Source organism: Giraffa tippelskirchi, chromosome 13 (assembly GCF_054371585.1).
Source record: "Giraffa tippelskirchi isolate mGirTip1 chromosome 13, T2T-mGirTip1v1.2.pri, whole genome shotgun sequence".
In the NCBI taxonomy this organism is placed as follows: domain Eukaryota; kingdom Metazoa; phylum Chordata; class Mammalia; order Artiodactyla; family Giraffidae; genus Giraffa; species Giraffa tippelskirchi.
The window spans coordinates 95,624,617-95,644,934 of NC_137287.1; the positions used below are offsets into that span (position 1 = coordinate 95,624,617).

The 20,318-nt window shown below is 41.9% G+C and overlaps 1 protein-coding gene across 2 annotated transcripts; it reads left to right on the plus strand.

The window, feature by feature from the left end:
* The first annotated feature begins 220 nt into the window (after positions 1-220).
* Positions 221-6,640, plus strand: LOC145532428 (uncharacterized). 2 transcript variants are annotated; one of them, XM_081557316.1, is made up of 4 exons: positions 231-307; positions 1,165-1,479; positions 5,772-6,080; positions 6,505-6,640. In XM_081557316.1, exons 1-4 carry the CDS (start codon positions 232-234, stop codon positions 6,564-6,566), a joined length of 762 nt encoding a protein of 253 aa, XP_081413442.1. In that variant the 5' UTR covers position 231; the 3' UTR covers positions 6,567-6,640. The 2 variants fall into 2 exon arrangements, with proteins under 2 accessions (XP_081413443.1, XP_081413442.1); XM_081557317.1 differs by lacking the exon at positions 6,505-6,640 and having other exon boundaries at positions 221-307; positions 5,772-6,229.
* The last annotated feature ends 13,678 nt before the right edge of the window (positions 6,641-20,318 follow it).

Genomic DNA, 20,318 nt, shown 5'->3' on the forward strand with positions numbered 1-20,318 from the left:
CAGCTCTCCATCTCTCTGGTGGGCCCGACTCGCAGGACAACCCCTGAGAATCCAGTGCCTTTCAACTGTACCGCTGGTCCCTTCAGCTCCACAGACTTCAGTGTCACCTGGATGAAGGACAGAGATGAGCATCCAGCCTCGGCTCAGCGCCTAGTGACCGACAACAAAGGCAATTACTCCGTCACCAGTAAGGTGTGGGTGACCCTGTCCCGCCAAGATATCTTGTCGGAGATGACCTGCAAAGTCACGCACCGGGCCCTGGCCCAGCCCCTGCGGAGGAGCATGAGCCTCTCCCGGGTGCTCCAAGGTGTGAGGGCGGGAGGCTGGGTGGGGGCATGGCTTTCCTGGCAGCACTGGCTTTCTGAGTGTTTTGCACAAACCCCCATTTCACAGCTGGGAAATTGGAATTCCGCCTCACAATGTCAGATCCCGGGGTAGCATTATTAAAGACACAGGTCCCAGGGGCCAGCTATCTGGGTTTAGTCCTGACTGTACCACTTCATGATCTGTGTGCTCCTCTGGAGGTTACTGAGCCTCCTTGTGCCTCAGTTTCCCCTTAGAATGAGGATAAATTATCACCTACCTTTCAGGTTTCATGTGAGGATTAAATGAGCTATTTCTTGTGAAGCACTTAGAACACTGCTTGTCACAAGGAAAATTGTTTATATATATTTGATTTTATTATTATTGTCTGGACTAAGCTTCCACCCCAAATATCTTTCTTCTATTAATACCATTGCTATCTTTAAATTTTAAATATGTATTATTTATTCAACACAAATGAATTAATTCATCCATGAATATCTACTGTGTGGCAGGCACTGTTCCAGGTGGTAGGGATATAGAAATGAATAAAATTAAGTCCTGGTTCTCATGAAAATCATAGTTTATAATTCTTAAAATATTTCATGATATGAAATATTTCAAATGCACAGGGAGTAACATAGCAAACAGCCACGTACTATTACCCATATTTAGTGAATGTTAACACTTAGCTCTATTTGCCTTACATTGAGCATACAAGAAAAATTTATTTCTTTTTTTAAAAAAAGGTAACTGATTTAAGAATGAGAGTTCTAAGGTTGGTTCCTGGGAGAGGAAGACATAGAGGGCAGGGGGGCAGGGATAATTTCAGAAGATGTTCCTTTCTGTTTCTGTGTTTAGTTGTCCCCACCCTGAAGATTACCACCAAACCCTCTGGGATGCAAATCCGTGTGCATCAGAGAGTGAATCTCACATGTCATGTGAGCCACTTCTATCCCTCCCGCCTGCACCTCACCTGGATGGAGAACAAGGTACAGACCGTGGAGTCCCCCCAGGTCACCAGAAACCCAGATGGGACCTACTCTCTGGAGCACACCTGGCAGGTAGAGGCTACGCTGGATGGGAGAGAGTTTGCCTGCTGGGTGGTCCAGGATGAGCAGCCCCCAGTCCAGGCCAACATCACCCTGCGGGCTCAGGCATCCAGACTGGGGAAAGGTGGGTGCAGTCTCTTGCCAGCCCCTCTGGGCAGCCTGGCTGGGAAAGTCAGGTGTGAAAACACTTGCCATCTGCCTGGAGTGCAGACAGCAGTGGGTCAGGGACTCAAGGCAGCAAGGGATGAAGGTGAGGGAAGAGAAGATGCCCTGGGATTGTGATAAAACTCTCAAGAATTCATCCCCAAACTCCGCTCCTCCTTCCCCTGTTAGTCTCTCAGTCGTGCCCAACTCTTTGTGACACTATGGACTGTAGCTCACCAGGCTCCTCTGTCCATAGGATTTCCCAGGCAAGAAAACTGAAGTGGGTTGCCATTTCCTTCTCCAGGGGATCTGCCTTACCCAGGGAGTGAACCCCGGGTCTCCTGCATTCCAGGCAGATTCTTTACCATCTGAGCCAGCAGGGAAGCCCTCCATCCCCTACATCCTTTTTAAGAAGGAGGCGTGGGACTTCCTTCTTCAATTCCATGCACTCTTCAGGTTGAAAGTTCTCTGTCTTAACACTTAGGTACAGGAAACAGTAGATACTAAGGACAGCTAGAAATCAAAATCCCTTCCAGAAAGGTGATAATCAAGACTGGTTCATCTGACAGTTTCTAGGAGTCGATTTTAAAGAGTGGCCAGAATTCTTGACAGGATTACCTGGAAAGCTGGAGGGTGCAGGGGCAGGATTCTCATTCTCTCTACTATTTTTTTGCTATCACTTTTGCTCATTTGTTTGCTCTCTGTCACTTCTGTCTCAGGCTATTTTTTCTCTCTTCTCCCCTCCTCTGTCCCTCATTTTTCTTCTTCTTCCCTTTTTCCTCTTTCTCTCCCTTGTTGTTGTTTTAGTTGCTAAGTCATGTCTGACACTTTTTCGATCACATGGACAATAGCCTTGCAGGTTCCTCTGTCCGTGGGATTTCCCAGGCAAGCATACTGGAGTGGGTTGTCATCTCCTTCTCCAAAGAATCTTCCCCACCAGGGATTGAACCCGCGTCTCCTGCATTGGCAGGTGAATTCTTTATCACTGGGCCACAAGGGAAGCCCCTTTCTCTCTGTGTATGCTTGCTAAGTCGCTTCAGTTGTGTCTGACTCTTTGAGACCCTATAGACTTTGCCCACCAGGTCCTCTGTCCATGGGAATTCTCCAGGCAAGAATACTGGAGTGGGTTGCTATGTCCTTCTCCAGGGGATCTTCCCAACCCAAGAACTGAACCCATATCTCTAATGTCTACCTGCATTGGCAGGCGGGCTCTTTAACACTAGCTCCACTTCTGACTCTTATCTTCTAAATCTGAATCTATCTTCTCCTACGTACCTTTTGTGTGCTAGATGATATTCTCCACTAGAGGGAGCTGCCCACCAGCCCTTCAAACCGTCGGACCGGATCAGCTTTCCCTGGTCCTGGCTTGAATCAGCTTGGGAGAATGAGTGACTGGGCCAGAGGGGCTGTGCTGGGGAGGGGAGGAGAGGTAGGAATGATGGAAATGGCCAGACCTGGACCAGCTAAGGGTGAACCGGAATCCACTGACAGCTCTCCAGAACAACAGGAAGTGGGATAAGATAACTCCCTGCAGGAAGTGTGAGCTACTTGATCTGCAGCATCAGCAAAAGGGCAGACAGGTTGCTGGGCTGCAAAACCACACATCTTCACAATAGAAGCTGCTGCTGCTGCTGCCAAGTCGCTCCAGTCGTGTCTGACTCTGTGCGATCCCATAGACGGCAGCCCACCAGGCTCCGCTGTCCCTGGGATTCTCCAGGCAAGAGTACTGGAGTGGGTTGCCATTGCTTTCTCCGCACAATAGGAACACTGACTGACCCTGCATTCGGTCTCTCCTTGAAGGGACTGGCCTTTTCTGCTAGCTCCAAGAATTCTCAGGGGCAAAGAGCCTATTACCTTTCAACTTCTCCATGGCCTTTTTTTTTCTTGTCCAGAGGAAATAAGAAAAATGTCCACCCAGCGGGATATACAGGTCTATGTGAAAAACTCCAAACTGCTCCTTTCTGATCAGAAGCAAGTTACATTATTTCGTTTTTTACTCATGCTGAGGCTTTTCTGTCTGTCTTATTTTTCTCCTTCACCTGCATATGTGTATCTGACCCACTACTGCAAGACTAGCCCCCTGAGAACATCACTTTGATTCTACCACCCCTCTGTGCAGCTGTTTGATGTGCCCTCTGGTCTGCGGAGGAAAGAGCAGCTTCCTTTTCTGGCATCAGGCCCCCTTCTGGTGTTAAGGTGCTTGTGCCGCAACACCTCCTCAGCCTGACCCCTAAACCCCTTCTTCAGCTCCCACCCCTTACACACTCCCAGTCTGTGTGTCTGGTCATTTTCACTGACCCCTGTTGAGCACTTATTGTGTGCCAGGCATCCTCACATATGTTGTCTGACATAATGCAGTTGGGACAAGCAGAAGAGGAGCAGGTCTCAGAGGTCTCAAATAGTAGAACTTGGATTCAAAGGCAGGGCTGTCTGCTCACCAGTTTAGTGTGTTTTCAGTATTTTTTTCCCTTCATCCTGCCTAGGCATACAAATCTTGGTGTTATCTCAAGTCTTTTGTAAATTTCCCTCTTAAATATTCTGTATCATATTTATTTCCTTCTAAACTGTCATATCGGTCCACATCATTCCATTCTCACAGTTGGTCCTGAAACTATGGAACCTCTTCCAAGTCCTGACTGGGGTTCTGTCCATTTAGGCCTCTCCTCCATGCTGAGACCCTCTCAGCCCTGAAGCAGACACTGGCTCTTATTTTCGGAGTGGCCGGACTTTGGAGTCAAATGGGTCGGTATCATCTGGCAGGGTTGCCATGGGCATTCTGCGACCTCAGGCAAAGCACTGCCCTTCCTGAGCTCCATTTCTTCCTCTGAGCGAGAACAGTTATGCCCTCCAGGTGGGAACCAGCTGGAACTCCTTCCTTTGACCCATGCTTGGCATCTAGATATTGGGGTGCACAGAGGGTGCTGTATGATGACCGTGATGGCAGTCTCTCTGATGCCCAGACCATGCTGGGTTGAAAGCAGGAAAATGCTGAAGTTCACTAATTATTATGGGGAAGCTACGGAGAAACAGAGGCAACTTTGATGTAACAGAAAGAGCCCTTGACTTGGAGTCTGTGACCGGAATGTGAGTTCTGTTTGCTGTGAGGCCCTTGGCTGTGTTACTAACCTTCTCAGCCTTTTTCCCTTTAACATTAGGAATACGATTAAAAATAATTCTTTAGGTGACTGTCATGAGTATTTGATGATAATAATTATCATTTGGGACTTCCCTGGCATCTCAAACGGTAAAGAATCTGCCTGCAATGCGGGAGACCCAGGTTCGATCCCTGGGTTGGGAAGATCCCCTGGAGAATGAAATGGCAACCCACTCCAGCATCCTTGCCTGGAAAATCCCATGGACAGAGGAGCCTGCCAAGCTCTACAGGGTTGCAAAGAGTCAGACATGACTGAGCAACTAACACTCACACAATTGTGTTTATAGAGTGTTTATAAATGATAATTATTTACAATTATCTCATATGCTTTACTAGTTATTGTACATGATTTTTAAACTAACCCTGGGCATTAAGAATCATCCCCATGTCACAGATGAGGAAACTGAGTTAAGTTGTCATGCAGTGGAGGGACTGGGAATGCACACTTGGGCTGAGTGTGACCCCAAAACCTGTGCTCCTACCCCTTCTCTATGCTGTTGTTGTTCAGTCGCCAAGATGTGTCCAAATCTTTGCGACCCCATGAACTGCAGTGCACCAGGCCTCCCTGTCCCTCACCATCCCTCAGAGTTTGCCCAAGTTCATGTCCATTAAATTCTCTGCGCTGCCTGCCTTATGTGACCTGTCCTGAGAACAGTGATACACCCTTCCCTGTCCAGGGACTGAGGGCAGAGCTGAGTCTGGTCACTGAACACAGACCCTGAGTCCTTACTTTCTGGCTAAGAACCCAACTGGCCAGTTTTGGAACTTAGACAAGGTACTTAGGCTCTGGACCTCAGTGTCTTCATCAGCAAAACGAGGGTAGGAGCAGCTCCCTCCTCCTAGGTTTGCAGTGAGGACTAGGGTTAAGTCTTAAAGTTAGTAAGCGGGGTTGTGAGGTGTGGGTGGGAGTCAGGCCTCTTTGCAAACTGCTGTTGTCCCAGTAGCTTCATTTTGTCTGGCCTCTGATATCAGCTTCATAGTTGAACTCCTATCAGAATGTAACCTACAAACACTGTGGAAGACGAGGCGGTGAGGCTTGTCAGTGGAGATGCTGAGGTTTTGTTTTCACTGGGTTTGGGCTCCTCTGCATCTTCTCACAGGCTGGGTCTCCTCTACAGGCATGAGCGGCTACTCTTCTGCCCTGCAAGGCCCCCTTCAGCGCTCTGAGCTAGGCACAAACATCCCACTGACCTTCACGTCCTCTGGATTCTCCACGGGTCAGGTTACTGTGACCTGGCTTAAAAACTCCCACCAGCTGTTAAAGTCCCAGACCAGTGTCCACCCTCGTGGAGACACCTACCATGTGACCAGCAGTGTGCTCATCCTTTTGCATGCTGATGACGTGCATTCCTTTGTCCACTGCCAAGTCAAGCACATGTCCATACTGGTTTCCCAGAAAACCATCAGACTGGAGCAGTACCTCCGTGGTAAGGATGTTCTCTTTGTCCAGATGGCTTAGTGCAGAGTTGGGCTGGAAGTTTTCTGAGTGTTGGTTTCCTTGACTAATACATGGGACATCCCTCACTTTGTTGTAGCAAGAATTCAGCAAAATGAAGCATAAAGTAATTAACATATCTCTTGCTCGTATCAATCACAGAGAAGTGACGATTGTTGTTATTCACATTTACTATTCCTATCACCTCTCAGAACTCAGTTTCTTCAGCTGTAAAATGGAGACAAAATATCTTCTGGGAATTTAATTTTATTATATTAATTATATATATATTTATAATTTTTATATGAAGAGAATTTAAAGGCCTTTGTGAACTCCTAAATTTTAGGTAGAATGATGACTGTTTTTATCTTTACTCATATGTAGAGAAAGGCCTAATTTTCATCTGCATTTTTTAGAGAAGGCTGACTCTGATTTTCTTGGCCTGGATCAGGGCTTGACTGGTCTGCAAATCACATGATATGAAATTCTTTCATATCATGCCGAATAGGAGCTTAGTGACCATCTCATTATTTGCAACAATTCTAAAGCCCGGTAAGTGAGTTGTCCAAGGTTGCATGCACAGCAGTAAAATTAATTTCTTAAATATTTATAGGTCTTTAAAGTTTACAAAATATTTTCCTCATTTTATGCTATTCTTGTGAAAGAAAATACATCATTTTACGTGGATAAAATATTGATATTAATGACTCAAACAAGCAGAGCACATTGTCAATATACATACTTGTGTGGACTGGCTTATTTAATGTGAACAACTGCAATGTACTGCTTATCCCATTCATGGTCTTATAGAAGGAAACTGAGTTTGTAAGAAGTAAAGGTTGCCTGAAGATATGAAGCTGGTGAGTGAGAGAACTTGGATGTGATTCCAGGCTTTTCGGACTCTGCTATTCACCAGCTGTGGGACCTCCTGCTGGTTGTTTAAGTTCTCTGAGTGTTGGGATTGCTGACTGTAAAATAGGAAAATGATATTGCAGGGACTCTTCCTGATCTGAAAAATTTTATATAATTCCCTGGAGTTATAATAATTGTATAGAGAAGCAAATAGATAATAAGAATATTCACCATAAATTGATTATTTATAAATTATATTAAACTAACAAAAATTAAACACAGAAAAAAATATTAAAAGCAGCAAGGAAAAAGCAACAAGAAGTATACAGGAGAATCCCCATAAAGTTAACAGCTGATCTTTCTGCAGAAACTCTGCAAGCCAGAAGGAAGTGGCAGGATATATTTAAAGTAATGACAGAGAAAAACCTACAACCAAGATTACTCTACACAGCAAGGGTCTCCTTCAGCTTCAGTGGAGAAATCAAAAGCTTTTCAGACAAGCAAAAGTTAAGAGAATGCAGCACCACCAAACCAGATTTACAACAAATGCTAAAGGAACTTCTCTAGCCAGGAAACACAAGAGAAGGAAAAGACCTATAAAAACAAACCTAAAACAATTAATAAAATGCTAATAGGAACATATATATATTAATAATTACTTTAAATGTAAATGGGTTAAATGCTCCAACTGAAAGACACAGACTGACTGGATGGATAAAAAAGAAGACCCATATATATGCTGTATGCAAGAGATCCACTTCAGACCTAAGCTCGCATGCAGACTAAAAGTGAGGAGATGGAAAAATAGATTAACCTCCTCTTTAAATCCTCACTGCTCAACACTGCCTGCATCAGTCAGGTTGGGCTTGCCATTACAGAAATAATTTTGTGTTGTTGTTTGGATCTCCTTGGAGGCAAAGCCTGAAACGAGGTGTTAGATGCAGGTGGTTGGGAGATGATTCAGTGAGACGGGGATAAGAGATGGAGTGAGTGATGCAAGGAAGAAGGGACACTCCAGAAAAGGTGAGTTATTGACCTGGGGGCCCCTGTGAATGACTGAGGCTCACTGCCACTGGGGACCCTCTGAGAAACTCTAGACTATTCCTCAGGAGTATCCATAGACGAGGGAGGCTGGAATGTGCCTTCACGGGCTGCTGGGTGGCAGTTCATGGTTGTGGAGAAATTCAAATGCAGAGCATTAAGAAAGAGCGGCAGGGATCTGAAATAGAACATGGCACCACCCAGCACTGCTGGGCTGAGATCAGGTGGCTACAAGAGTGGTGTGGAGCCCAGAAACCCTCTGCTTTAGGAGGAGGGTCTTTCCGTGACTGAAGTATGGCCAGCATTAGACCACACTGTGCAAAACCCTAATTCACTGTTGCTAAGTGAAATCAGAGATTTGGCAAAGTGTATTTCAGTAATTGATATAAATTATGTTTGAGAACTGCTGGGGTCTCAGGTGAATCTTCTGGCCTTTAAAGATGAAAGAGAAGGAAAAAATTCTATGATCCTAATGATTCTGCGGGCACTTTGAAAGATAACATTTTAATTTAAAAATGCCCCTTAAAATTGACAGAATAGTCAGAGGATTTCAAATAATTTTTAAAAATTACCTTTTGTGCTTGAGTGTGAAATTTGAAATGTAGGGTTTGATGGTATTGGCATAAGTTTTTTAGGAAAATATTGTGCCAACTTCCTTACACTCCCAACACTTGTTTCTTCTAAGAGTTGGTGCATAGTTGTCTTTATATGCTGCTGTGCTCAGCTGCTTCAATTGTGTCCGACTCCATGGACTGCAACCTGCCAGGCTCCTCTGTCCACGGAATTCTCCAGGCAAGAATACTGGAGTGGGTTGCCATGCCCTCCTCCAGGGGATCGTCCCAACCCAGGAATTGAACCTATGTCTCCTGCATTGCAGGCAGATTCTTTATCACTGAGCCACCGGGGAAGCCCAGTTGTCATTATATTCTATGTTTAATGAAAAGGTAAATTAAATAAAATTACTTGTATAATTGAAATGTTTTTCAAGTTCAAGTTTGAATCAATTCCTTTTTGACAATTTCATTGAAACAGAGGCCTGAGTTGTGTAGGGTCCTTCTATTGGCTTTTTGTTATTTTTTCTGATACCGAGTAGCACTTTGTGTTTATACCATTCGGTTGTGAAGAATAAATAGCACATATATAGTGACTCAAGCTCTGTTCTCAATTGCTGCTGCTAAGTTGCTTCAGTCGTGTCCAACTCTGTGCAACCCCATAGATGCCAGCCCACCAGGCTCTGCCGTCCCTGGGATTCTCCAGGCAAGAACACTGGAGTGTTCCTTCTCCAATGCATGAAAGTGAAAAGTGAAAGTGAAGTCGCTCAGTCGTGTCGGACCCTTGGTGACCCCATAGACTGCAACCTACCAGGCTCCTCTGTCCGTGGGATTTTCCAGGCAAGAGTACTGGTACATGAGAGCAAATATCATCAGCTGGGCTTTGGTCTCTGCCCTCCAAACATTGTCCTGAATCTCTTGCAGCCTGGAGAACTCACTGGTGACTAGAATGGTCTATCTGAGACTCTCCTTGCTCTTATTGGTCCTTGTTAGCCCCATGGCACTTGCTTGGTGGTACCTTGTTCTGGCGTGTCCTCCACAGACACTGCCTAGTTACCAGGCCATCACAATCCCTTCTCAAGATTCTGCTCTTTGCTTGGTAGGAATCCCTGCCTGTGGGCTGAAAGACTGACAAGAGATAGGGACATTCTGGGGATGGTGTCTTGCTTGGCTGTCCCACCCATGAGCAGCATCATAGATGCAAGCATATAGGTCGAGGTGAATTGAGTATAAAAGAAATAATATTTGGGAAACAAACATACTCTTAGTTCTTTCAAATCGTACTACATGAGAAGTTATTCTCTCTACCCTAGACCAAGAGCCGAAGTCTGTATAACTAGACCCCTGAGAACTGATCAAGCTTAAACAATTTCAAATAAGAATATGGGAAACAAAGAGAAGGTGACAAGCACAATGTCTTGCATTTGGCGGTGGTGTCAGTGCAAGGACCAGAATCTGATGCTCACATCCCTTACTTTAGCGCTGTGTGTTCCTATGAATTCTACTGAAACCCTTAATGTTTTTTAGTATTTTTGAATTTCTCCAATTTTCTTTTGTATGCATACATTTTCTTCACAGCTGAAAAGTCTGGTTGAAAAAATTCTAGAAGTTGTTAGGTCATAATTCCCAGGATCCTGCAATCATAATAAATGCTTCTAGCCTTATAGTTTGGGTGTCATAATAGCAAATGGTAAAACATACTGTCTCTGGTGGAACCCCTGCTTTGCCACTTGTGACCTTGTGTAAATACTTAGGTTCTCCAAAAGTAAGTTCCTTTCTATGTCAAGTATTAGTATCCTGCAGTCATGAAGATTAGAGGCTGGGAATCTTCATTCAAGTCATAGAGTAAGTCAACTGATTCATAGGTTCTTAAATGAAGCACAGGTTCACTTTTTCCTATTGAATGTCCATAGTGGAAAAGAAAGGAAAGATTAAGATGGCGTCATCATTCCATGCTTCCATCCAAGCATGCATTCACTCATGCACTTACTTATGCATGTATTTGTTAACCAATACCTAACTCCCCTGTGGCAGGCCCTGGGCAGAGGACCCCTATCTTTAGGGAGCTTGCCAGTTCCCATGGTGAACTTCCTATAGTAATTGTCTGCTTTCTCTGGGCTGTGACAGTCCCCCCTACAGTAACTGTGTCCCAGTCTTCACACTCCTTGGATGTGGTGGCAGTTACCTGCCACGTGCAGAGATTCTATCCACAGAATGTGCATCTCAGCTGGTTGGAGAACTGCCATACATACAAGGGAGCTATGCAACCCTCGTCCAAGCAGAATAGTGATGGTACCTACACCTTGGAAAGCTTGCATTTGGTGAATGCCTCAGTGCCAGAGTTTGAACGTGTACTTACCTGTAAAGTGCAGCATGATACCCAGCCTCCCATCCAGGCCAGCCTCATACTGTTCACAGCAGTGCAGGACACACACAAATTCATTGGGAGCACAGGTAAGCTTACCTCTACACCTGTGAGCGACTGGGTGACCTCTGTCTCCAAGTGGAGTGAGGTATTAACTCACAGAGTCCCATTTGATATCTCCTCTGCCCCTTGTCACTTAGGTCCAGAGATGCCTGCCCTTATCTTAATGGCTTTCCTCCTGGGCTTCAAAGTGGTGCTGGTGATCAGTTTCATAGCCACCTATTTCCACAGGTGGTGGAACCTGTAGCAGGTGAGGTGGTGGCAGTCTTATTCTTTAGGGAGGGAGATTAGAGCCACCTTCATGGGGTAGCAAGAGGAGTCAGGGCAAGCTCAAAAATCATAACAGCAATCCAGCTTTAAGGGAGAAAAGGGAACAGACTTATTTTCTCCAAATGTGTCTTGAAATTTCCGAGGCTTCCAACTCTCATTATTTTGTGCCCTGGAATTTGAAGTTTCTACAATTAAGTTAGTTGGGACCCTGCAGGTGAGGGTCGTAGGTATGCAGGACCCTGGAGGTGAGGGTCCACAGTCAAAAAAGTTTTGAGACCCAAACTCCAAAGAGCCCTTCCATAGGCTGTTGTATATTCAGTTATCACATGGTGTATCCTTGGAATGAATAAGGAAACTATTACTAAAATCAACTTATGGAACCTATCTTGGGGACTTGGATGTGCATACAGATGGATGTGGGTATGGGAGAGAGTTCAGAACTCAGAAAGAGGTGTTTGGAGCTTCATTTCTGGTCAGCACCATGAACCCAGGCCAAGCAAAGTGCCTCCCATACCGTATGTGCTCAAAAACACTTGTGGAATCAATGAATGAGTGTTTTTCTCTACAGGTCCTGCATACTCTGTGATACACTGCCTCCCTCCCTGTGCAAGGGGCTCAAGTGGAAAGAAGCTATAAGGCCTGGAGATGACTCAAGATCCCCTGCCCTTCACTCTGCTTTCCCCACCTCCAACATGAACATACTCCCTTCCATACACCCTCCTGTGTTCCTTCTCTCTGACCTTTGGAATTGAGTCAAGGATGGACAATGGTCATGTTGATCCAGAATGTCTGGACCCTGATGCACTGAGCTTCAAATTGGCCCTGCCTCCACCCCAAAGAGAATCAAGTAGATCAAGAAAACAGGTTTCCACTGTGCCCCTGCTCATGAACACTGAATTTTCAGAGCACTTTTTACTTTTATCCAGAGCTTTTGCAAGTGTGATTTCATTTTAACACCCATGTATTTTAAATCACTAAGTTGAGTAGGATTTTTCTATTCTGAAATTTATAATATAAAACTATACACATAACTACCTACCATGCTATGTTTGCCAACTGTTAACATTTTGCTATTGTGATCTGTTGTTCCTTTGAACATTACTGTACTAGATTTGGTATTCATAATCTCAATCACGATTTTATACTTCTACAACATATGTATAAATCCTTAAGCAATATATAACATTACTTGCATGTTTTAACTTTTATATAAATGTTATTATACTGTATACAGCCTGCTGGAAATTTTATTTTTTATACTCAACACAGTTTTTTTTCTTTATTCATAAATTCATAAATGAATTTATACATTCATTTATGTAGCTTCATTTTATTAATTTCCACTGCTGTATAAGTTCTACTGTGAGAGTATGCCACAATGTATTGATTTATCTTGTGATGGATATTAAATATTTATGTAATGTCTTACTAGTATAATTTTGCACAAATATTTTTATCTTTGTTTCTTGGGCACAATGGGAGAGTTCCTCTTCATCTGGTGTGTCCATAAAGTGGACTGTTGGTATCATTAAGAGCTTTTGTTATACATTAAAAAAAAGATTTTCAGTCCATCAGCAGACGAATGGATAAGGAAGCTGTGGTACATATACACAATGGAATATTACTCAGCCATTAAAAAAAATACATTTGAATCGGTTCTACTGAGATGGATGAAACTGGAGCCCATTATACAGAGTGAAGTAAGCCAGAAAGAAAAACAACAATACAGTATACTAATGCATATATATGGAATTTGAAAGATGGTAACGATAACCCTATATGCGAGACAGAATAAGAGACACAGATGCATGGAACAATTTTATGGACTCTGAGGGAGAAGGTGAGGGTGGGACGTTCTGGGAGAATAGCATTGAAACATGTATATTATCATATGTGAAACAGAACACCATTCCATGTTCGATGCATGAGACAAGGGCTCAGGGCCGGGGCAATGGGATGATCCAGAAGGATGGGATGGGGAGGGAGGTGGGTGGGGGGTCCAGGAGGGGGAACACATGTAAACCCATGGCTGATTCATGTCAATGTATGGCAAAAACTATTGCAATGTTGTGAAGTGATTGGCCCCCAACTAAAATAAATAAATTTATAAAAAAAAAAAAAAAAAAGATTTTCAAATCCTGATCAAGTTTTGCTCTTTCTATTTATGCCTTTGATCTCATTTTGTGTGTGTGTGTGTATGTGTGTGTGTCTATTTCAGGTGGGGATATTACTCAGATCTTATATATATATTTTGGATCTGCACTGCCCCTTTTCCATGTATCAAGTTCCCATAAATTTCTGGTTCTTATAGTGATTTTATTTTGTTCCATTGTGCTACTTGTCTATTTCTCTGACCAAACTACCTTATCTTAGAATAGCTTCATAAGTTTTAATGCCTTGGCTGGGCACATCTTCCCACCTTTTCTTTTCTTTCTTTCTTTCTTTGGCTGCACTGGGCCTTAGCTGTGGCACATGGGGTCTTCACTGAGGCATGTAGGCTTTCTCTACTTGTAAAGCATGGGCTCCAGAGTGGACAGGCTCAGTAGTTGTGGCATGAGACCTTAGTTGCCCTGTGACATGTGGGATCTTAATTCTCTGACCAGAGATTGAACCTACATCCCCTATATTGCAAGCAGGTTCTTAACCAGTGGACCACCAGGGAAGTACCTTCCCACCTTTTCTTGTTATTCAAAACTGTCATGGCTATTTCTGGCCCAAACACATTTTATTTTACTTTATTTTCTGCTTTTTAGAGATTGAAGTATAGTTGATTTAAAATATTATGTTAGTTTTAAGTCTACAACATAGTGATTCAAGATTTTTGTAGATTGTATTCCATTTAAAATTACAAAAATGGCTATATTTTCTCATGCTGTGCAATATATCCTTCTTACTTTTTAATCTTATACATGCTGCTGCTACTGCTAAGTCGCTTCAGTCGTGTCCGACTCTGTGCGACCACATAGACGGCAGCCCACCAGGCTCCGTCGTCCCTGGGATTCTCCAGGCAAGAATACTGGAGTGGGTTGCCATTTCCTTCTCCAGTGCATGAAAGGGAAAAGTGAAAGTGAAGTCGCTCAGTCGTGTCCGACTCTTAGCGACCCCATGGACTGTAGCCTACCAGGCTTCTCCGTCCATGGGATTTTCCAGGCAAGAGTACTGGAGTGGGGTGCCATTGCCTTCTCCGTCTTATACATAGTAGTTTGCAACTCTTCATCCCCCCCCCCACTTGTAATTACTATTTGTTCTCTATATCTATGAGTCTGTTTCTATTCTGTCATATACACTCATTTGTTTTATTTTTTAGACTCCACGTGTGAGCATTTGTCCTTTTCTGTCTGACTTACTTCACTAAGCATAATACCCTGCAGGTCCACCCACATTGTTGCAAATGGCAGAATTTCATTTTTTTTAAATGGCTTGGAAATATTCCATTCCAGGAATATTCCGCATATATGTATAGTGCATATATTCCATTGTATATATATATATATATGTATATATATACCACATCTTTCTTATCCATTCTTCTGTTGATATCAGATAGTATAAATAATGCTGCTATGAACATCGAGGGTGTATGTATCTTTCCCAATTAGTACTTTTTTCCCTTCAGATAGAGTGGAAGTGCTGGGTTATATGGTAGTTCTATTTTTAGTTTTTTGAGGAATCTTCATACTGTTTTTCATAATGGTTGTATCAATTTACAATCCTACCAACAGTGTACTATGGTTTCCTTTTCTCCACTTCCTTACTAGCATTTGTTATTTGTAGAATTTTTGGTGATGGACTTTTTGACAGGTATAAGTAGGCATTTGTAGTTTTGAATTTGCATTTCTCTGGTGATTAGCAAAGTTGAGCATCTTTTCATGTACCTGTTGGCCATCTGTATGTCTTCTTTGGAAAAATGTCTGCTTGGATCTTCTGTCCATTTTTTAATTAGGTTGTTTGTTTTTTTATATTGAGCTGTATGATTTCATATTTTGGATATTGTTCGTGTGTTAGTCACTCAGTCGTGTCCTACTTTTTGCAACCCCATGGACTGTAGCCTGCCAAGCTCCTCTATTCATGGAATTCTCCAGACCAGAATACCGGAGTAGGTAGCCTTTCCCTTCTCCAGGGGATCTTTCCAACCCAGGAATCGAACCCAGGTTTCCCACATTGCAGGTGGATTCCTTACCAGCTGAGCCACCAGGAAAGCCCATTTTTTGGATATTAGCTATGTATTAAATACAGATTGGAGAAGGCAATGGCACCCCATTCCAGTACTCTTGCCTGGAAAATCCCATGGATGGAGGAGCCTGGTAGGCTGCAGTCCATGGGGTCGCTAGGAGTTGGACACGACTGAGCAACTTCACTTTCACTTTTCACTTTCATGCATTGGAGAAGGAAATGGCAACGCACTCCAGTATTCTTGCCTGGAGAATCCCAGGGACAGGGGAGCCTGGTGGGCTTCCATCTATGGGGTTGCACAGAGTCGGAAACGACTGAAGCAACTTAGCAGCAGCAGCAGCGGCAAATACAGATTAAAAACTCCTTATTCGTCATATTATTTGCAAATATTTTCCTCCATTTAATAAGCTATCCTTTTGTTTTGTCAGTGATTTCCTTTGCTATGCAAAAGCTTTTAATTTTATTTATGACTCAATTTTTTTTAATTTTTGCTTTTGTTTCTTTTCCTTAAGGAGACAGATCCAAAAGATATTGCTTACATTTATGTCAAAGAGTGTACTATATTCTCCTCTAGGAATTTTATGATTTCAGGTTTTACATTTAGTTCTTTAATCCATTTTGAGTTTATTTGTGTATGTGGTATGAAGGAACGTTCTAATTTCATTCTTTCATATGTAGCTATCCAATTTTCCCAGTACCACCTATTGAAGAGACTGTCTTTTCTCTATTGTATATTCTTGCATTCTTTGTCATATATTAATTGACCATAAGTGCATAGTTTTATCTCTAGTCTCTCTATTCCGTTCCATTGATCTATGTGTTTGCTTTGTGCTATTACCATGCTGCTTTGATTATTGTCAATTTGCAGTATAGTCTGAAGTAAGAAAGCATGATACCTCCAGCTTTGTTCTTTTGTCTCAAGATAGCTTTGGAAATTCAGGGTCTATCTGGTTCCATATAAATTTTAGGATAATTTTTCTATGTCTGTGAAAAATATCATAGATATTTTGATAAGGACTGTATTAAATCTGTAGATTACATTGGGTAGTATGGACATTTTAACAATATTAATTCTTACAATATAAGAACATGGGATATCTCCATTTCTTTGCATCTTCTTCAATTTCCTTCCTCAGAGTTTTACAGATTTCAGAGTGAAGATATTTCATCTCCTTGTATAAGTTTATTCCTAGGTATTACATTCTTTTTGATGATATTTTAAATGAGATTGTTTTCTTCTTTTCTCTTTCTGATAGTTCATTGTTGGTGTCTAGAAAAGCAAAAAGATTTCTGCATGTTAATCCTGTATGTTGAAACTTTACTGATACCTTTTTTAGTTCTAATAGTTTCTTTGTGGAGACTTTAGGGTTTTGTCTATATAGTATTATGTCATCTGAAAATAATGACAATTTTTCTTTTTCTCCTTCTCATTTTAATGCCTTTCATTTCTTTTTCTCCTCCAATTGCTGTGGCTAGGACTTCCAATATGATGTTAAATAGAACTGGTAAGAATGGGAATCCTTGTCTTGTTTCTGAATTTAGTGGGAAGACTTTCAGCTTTTCACCATTAAGTGTGATGTTAGCTGTGAGTTTGTCATAAATGGCCTTTATTTTGTTGAGATATATTACCTCTATGCCAACTTTGATAAGAGCTTTTATCATGAATGGATGTTAAATTTTGTCAAAGGCTTTTTCTCTGTCTGTTGAGATGATCATGGGATTTTTATTCTTCCTTTTGTTATGTGGTATATTGCATTGATAGACTTGTGAATATTAAGCTATCCTTATATCCCTGGCATAAATACAACTTGATAATGGTATATGATCTTTCTAATATATTGTTGAATCATTTGCTAATATTTTGTTGAATATTTTTGTCTCTATATTTATCATGGATATGGGACTATAATTTTCTTTTTTGTACTGTGTTTGTTGGATTTTAGTGTCAAGGTTATTGTGCCACATAGAATGAATTTAAAAGTATTCCATCCTCTTTAATCTTTGGAATAGTTTGAGAAGGATAGCATTAGCTCTTCTTTATATTTTTGGTGGAATTCCCATGTGAGTTATCTGGTCTTAGACTTTAGGCATGCTGTGAGTTATAAAATTACAAAACCAATTTCACCACCCATGATCAGTGCTCGGATTATCTATTTCTTCCCAATTCAGTCTTGGAAGGTTGTATGCCTCTAGAAATTTGTCACTTTCTTCTAGGTTGTCTAGTTTGTTGGCATATAATTGTTCATAACATTCCCATGATATTTTGTATCTCTGTGATATCAGTTGTTATTTCTCTTTCATCCTTTCTTTCTTTTTTCTGCTCCTTTAAGTTTTTTTCCTTTTGTTTTTATTACAAATAGTATTAAAATACAAGATGTACATGAATTTATCAGGCTTTAGGTGTTTTGGAAATCTTTTTCATCATTTCTTATTTTATTTCAGTTCACTGTCTTTTCTACTTTTGAGCCTGGCTCAGGGTTTATCAGTTTAGTTTGTCTTTTCAAAACATCAACTGTAGTTTTCTTTTATCTTTTCTATTGTTTTCTGTCTCTATTTTCTTTATATTCTCTCTGATCTTTATTACTTTTTTCATCCTGCTGAATTTTGCCTTTGTTCTCCTATTCTTAATTCCTTTAAATGGTAGGTGAGGTTGTTTATTTGAGATTTTTCTTGCTTCTTGATGTAGGCCTGTATCACTATAAACTTCCCTCTTCAAACTACTTTAGCTACATCCCATAGATTTTGAAAAATTGTGTTTTTGTTTTCATTTGTCTCATGAAGTCTTTCAATTTCCTCTTTGATATCTTTATTGATCCATTGACTTTTTTCATTGCATAATATAATTTTTTCAAATTTTTTTAAATTTAATTTTAATTGGAGGATAATTACTTTACAAAATTGTGATGGTTTTTGCTATATATCAACATGAATTGGCCATATGTATACACATGTCCTCCCATCCTGAACCACCCTCCCATCTCCTCCCCACCCTATCCCTCTAGGTTGTGCCAGAGCACCAGCTTTGAGTGCCCTGCTTCATGCATCGAACTTGCACTGGTCATCTGTTTTACATATGGTAATGTACATGTTTCAATGCTATTCTCTCAAATCATCCCACCCTCACCTTCTCTCACTAAGTCCAAAAGTCTGTTCTTTACATCTGTGTCTCCTTTGCTGCCCTGCATGTAGGATCATTGGTACCATCTTTCTAAATTCCATATAAATGCATTAATATACAGTGCTTGTCTTTTTCTTTCTGACTTACTTCACTCTGTATAATAGACTCCAGATTCATCCACCTCATTAGAACTAACTCAAATGCATCCCTTTTTATAGCAGAGTAATATTCCAGTGTGTATAGGTACCACAACTTCCTTATCCATTCATCTGCCAATGGACATTTACGTCCATGTCCTAGCTATTGTAAATAGTACTGCAATGAACATTGGGGTACATGTGTCTCTTACTTTTTTAATTTTTTCCAGCTTTACTGAAATATAATTGGTATATAACACTGTATAAATTTAAGATATACAAAATGTTGATTTGACAGATTTATATTTTGCAAAATTATTACTATTGTAGTGTTAGCTGACACCTCCATCATGTCACATAATTATCATTTCTTTTTCTGGTCAGAACATTTGATCTATCCTCTATCCTCTTAGCAACTTCCCTGATAGCTCAATTGGTAAAGAATCCGCCTGCAATACAGGAGACCCTGGTTTGATTCCTGGGTCAGGAAGATCCCCTGGAGAAAGGAAAAGCTACCCACTCCAGTATTCTGGCCTGGAGAATTCCATGGACTATAGTCCATGGGATCACAAAGAGTCGGACATGACTGAGTGACTTGCACTTCACTTCTTAGCAACTTTCAGGTACACGGTACAATACCATCAACTATAATCACCATGCGGTGAAATAGATCCCAAGAATTCTGGTTTCCTCAGGGTATACACCCATCAGTGGGATTGCTGGGTCATATGGCAGTTCTATTTCCAGGGTTTGTGTGTGTGTGTGTGAATCAAAAAATGGCCACAATGAGGTACCATTTCACGCCCGTCAGAATGGCTGCTATCCAAAAGACTACAAGCAATAAATGCTGGAGAGGGTGTGGAGAAAAGGCAACCCTCTTACACTGTTGGTGAGAATGCAAACTAGTACAGCCACTATGGAGAACAGTGTGGAGATTCCTCAAAAAACTGGAAATAGAACTGCCATATGACCCAGCAATCCCACTGCTGGGCATACACACTGAGGAAAGCAGAACTGAAAGAGACACGTGTACCCCAATGTTCGGAGAAGGCAATGGCACCCCACTCCAGTACTCTTGCCTGGAAAATCCTATGGACGGAGGAGCCTGGTAGGCTACAGTCCATGGGGTCGCTAAGAGTCGGACACGACTGAGCGACTTCACTTTCACTTTTCCCTTTCATGCATTGGAGAAGGAAATGGCAACCCACTCCAGTATTCTTGCCTGGAGAATCCCAGGGACGGCGGAGCCTGGTGGGCTGCTGTCTATGGGGTCGCACAGAGTCGGACACGACTGAAGCGACTTAGCAGCAGCAGCAGCAACCCCAATGTTCATCGCAGCACTGTTTATAATAGCCAGGACATGGAAGCAGCCTAGATGTCCATCAGCAGACGAATGGATAAGGAAGCTGTGGTACATATACACAATGGAATATTGCTCAGCCATTAAAAAGAATACATTCGAATCAGTTCTAATGAGGTGGATGAAACTGGAGCCTATTATACAGAGTGAAGTAAGCCAGAAAGAAAAACACCAATACAATATACTAACACATATATATGGAATTTAGTAAATCGGTAAAGATAACCCTGTATGCGAGACATCAAAAGAGACACAGATATACAGAACAGTATTATGGACTCTGATGGGAGAGGGTGAGGGCGG

Coding starts and splice junctions, on each gene's coding strand:
- LOC145532428 (XM_081557316.1), top strand. CDS start 232: ATGACCTGCAAAGTCACGCACCGGGCCCTGGCCCAGCCCCTGCGGAGG. Junction 1,480..5,771: donor GGCATCCAGACTGGGGAAAG/GTGGGTGCAGTC, acceptor TCTCCTCTACAG/GCATGAGCGGCTACTCTTCT. Junction 6,081..6,504: donor ACTGGAGCAGTACCTCCGTG/GTAAGGATGTTC, acceptor TGCATTTTTTAG/AGAAGGCTGACTCTGATTTT.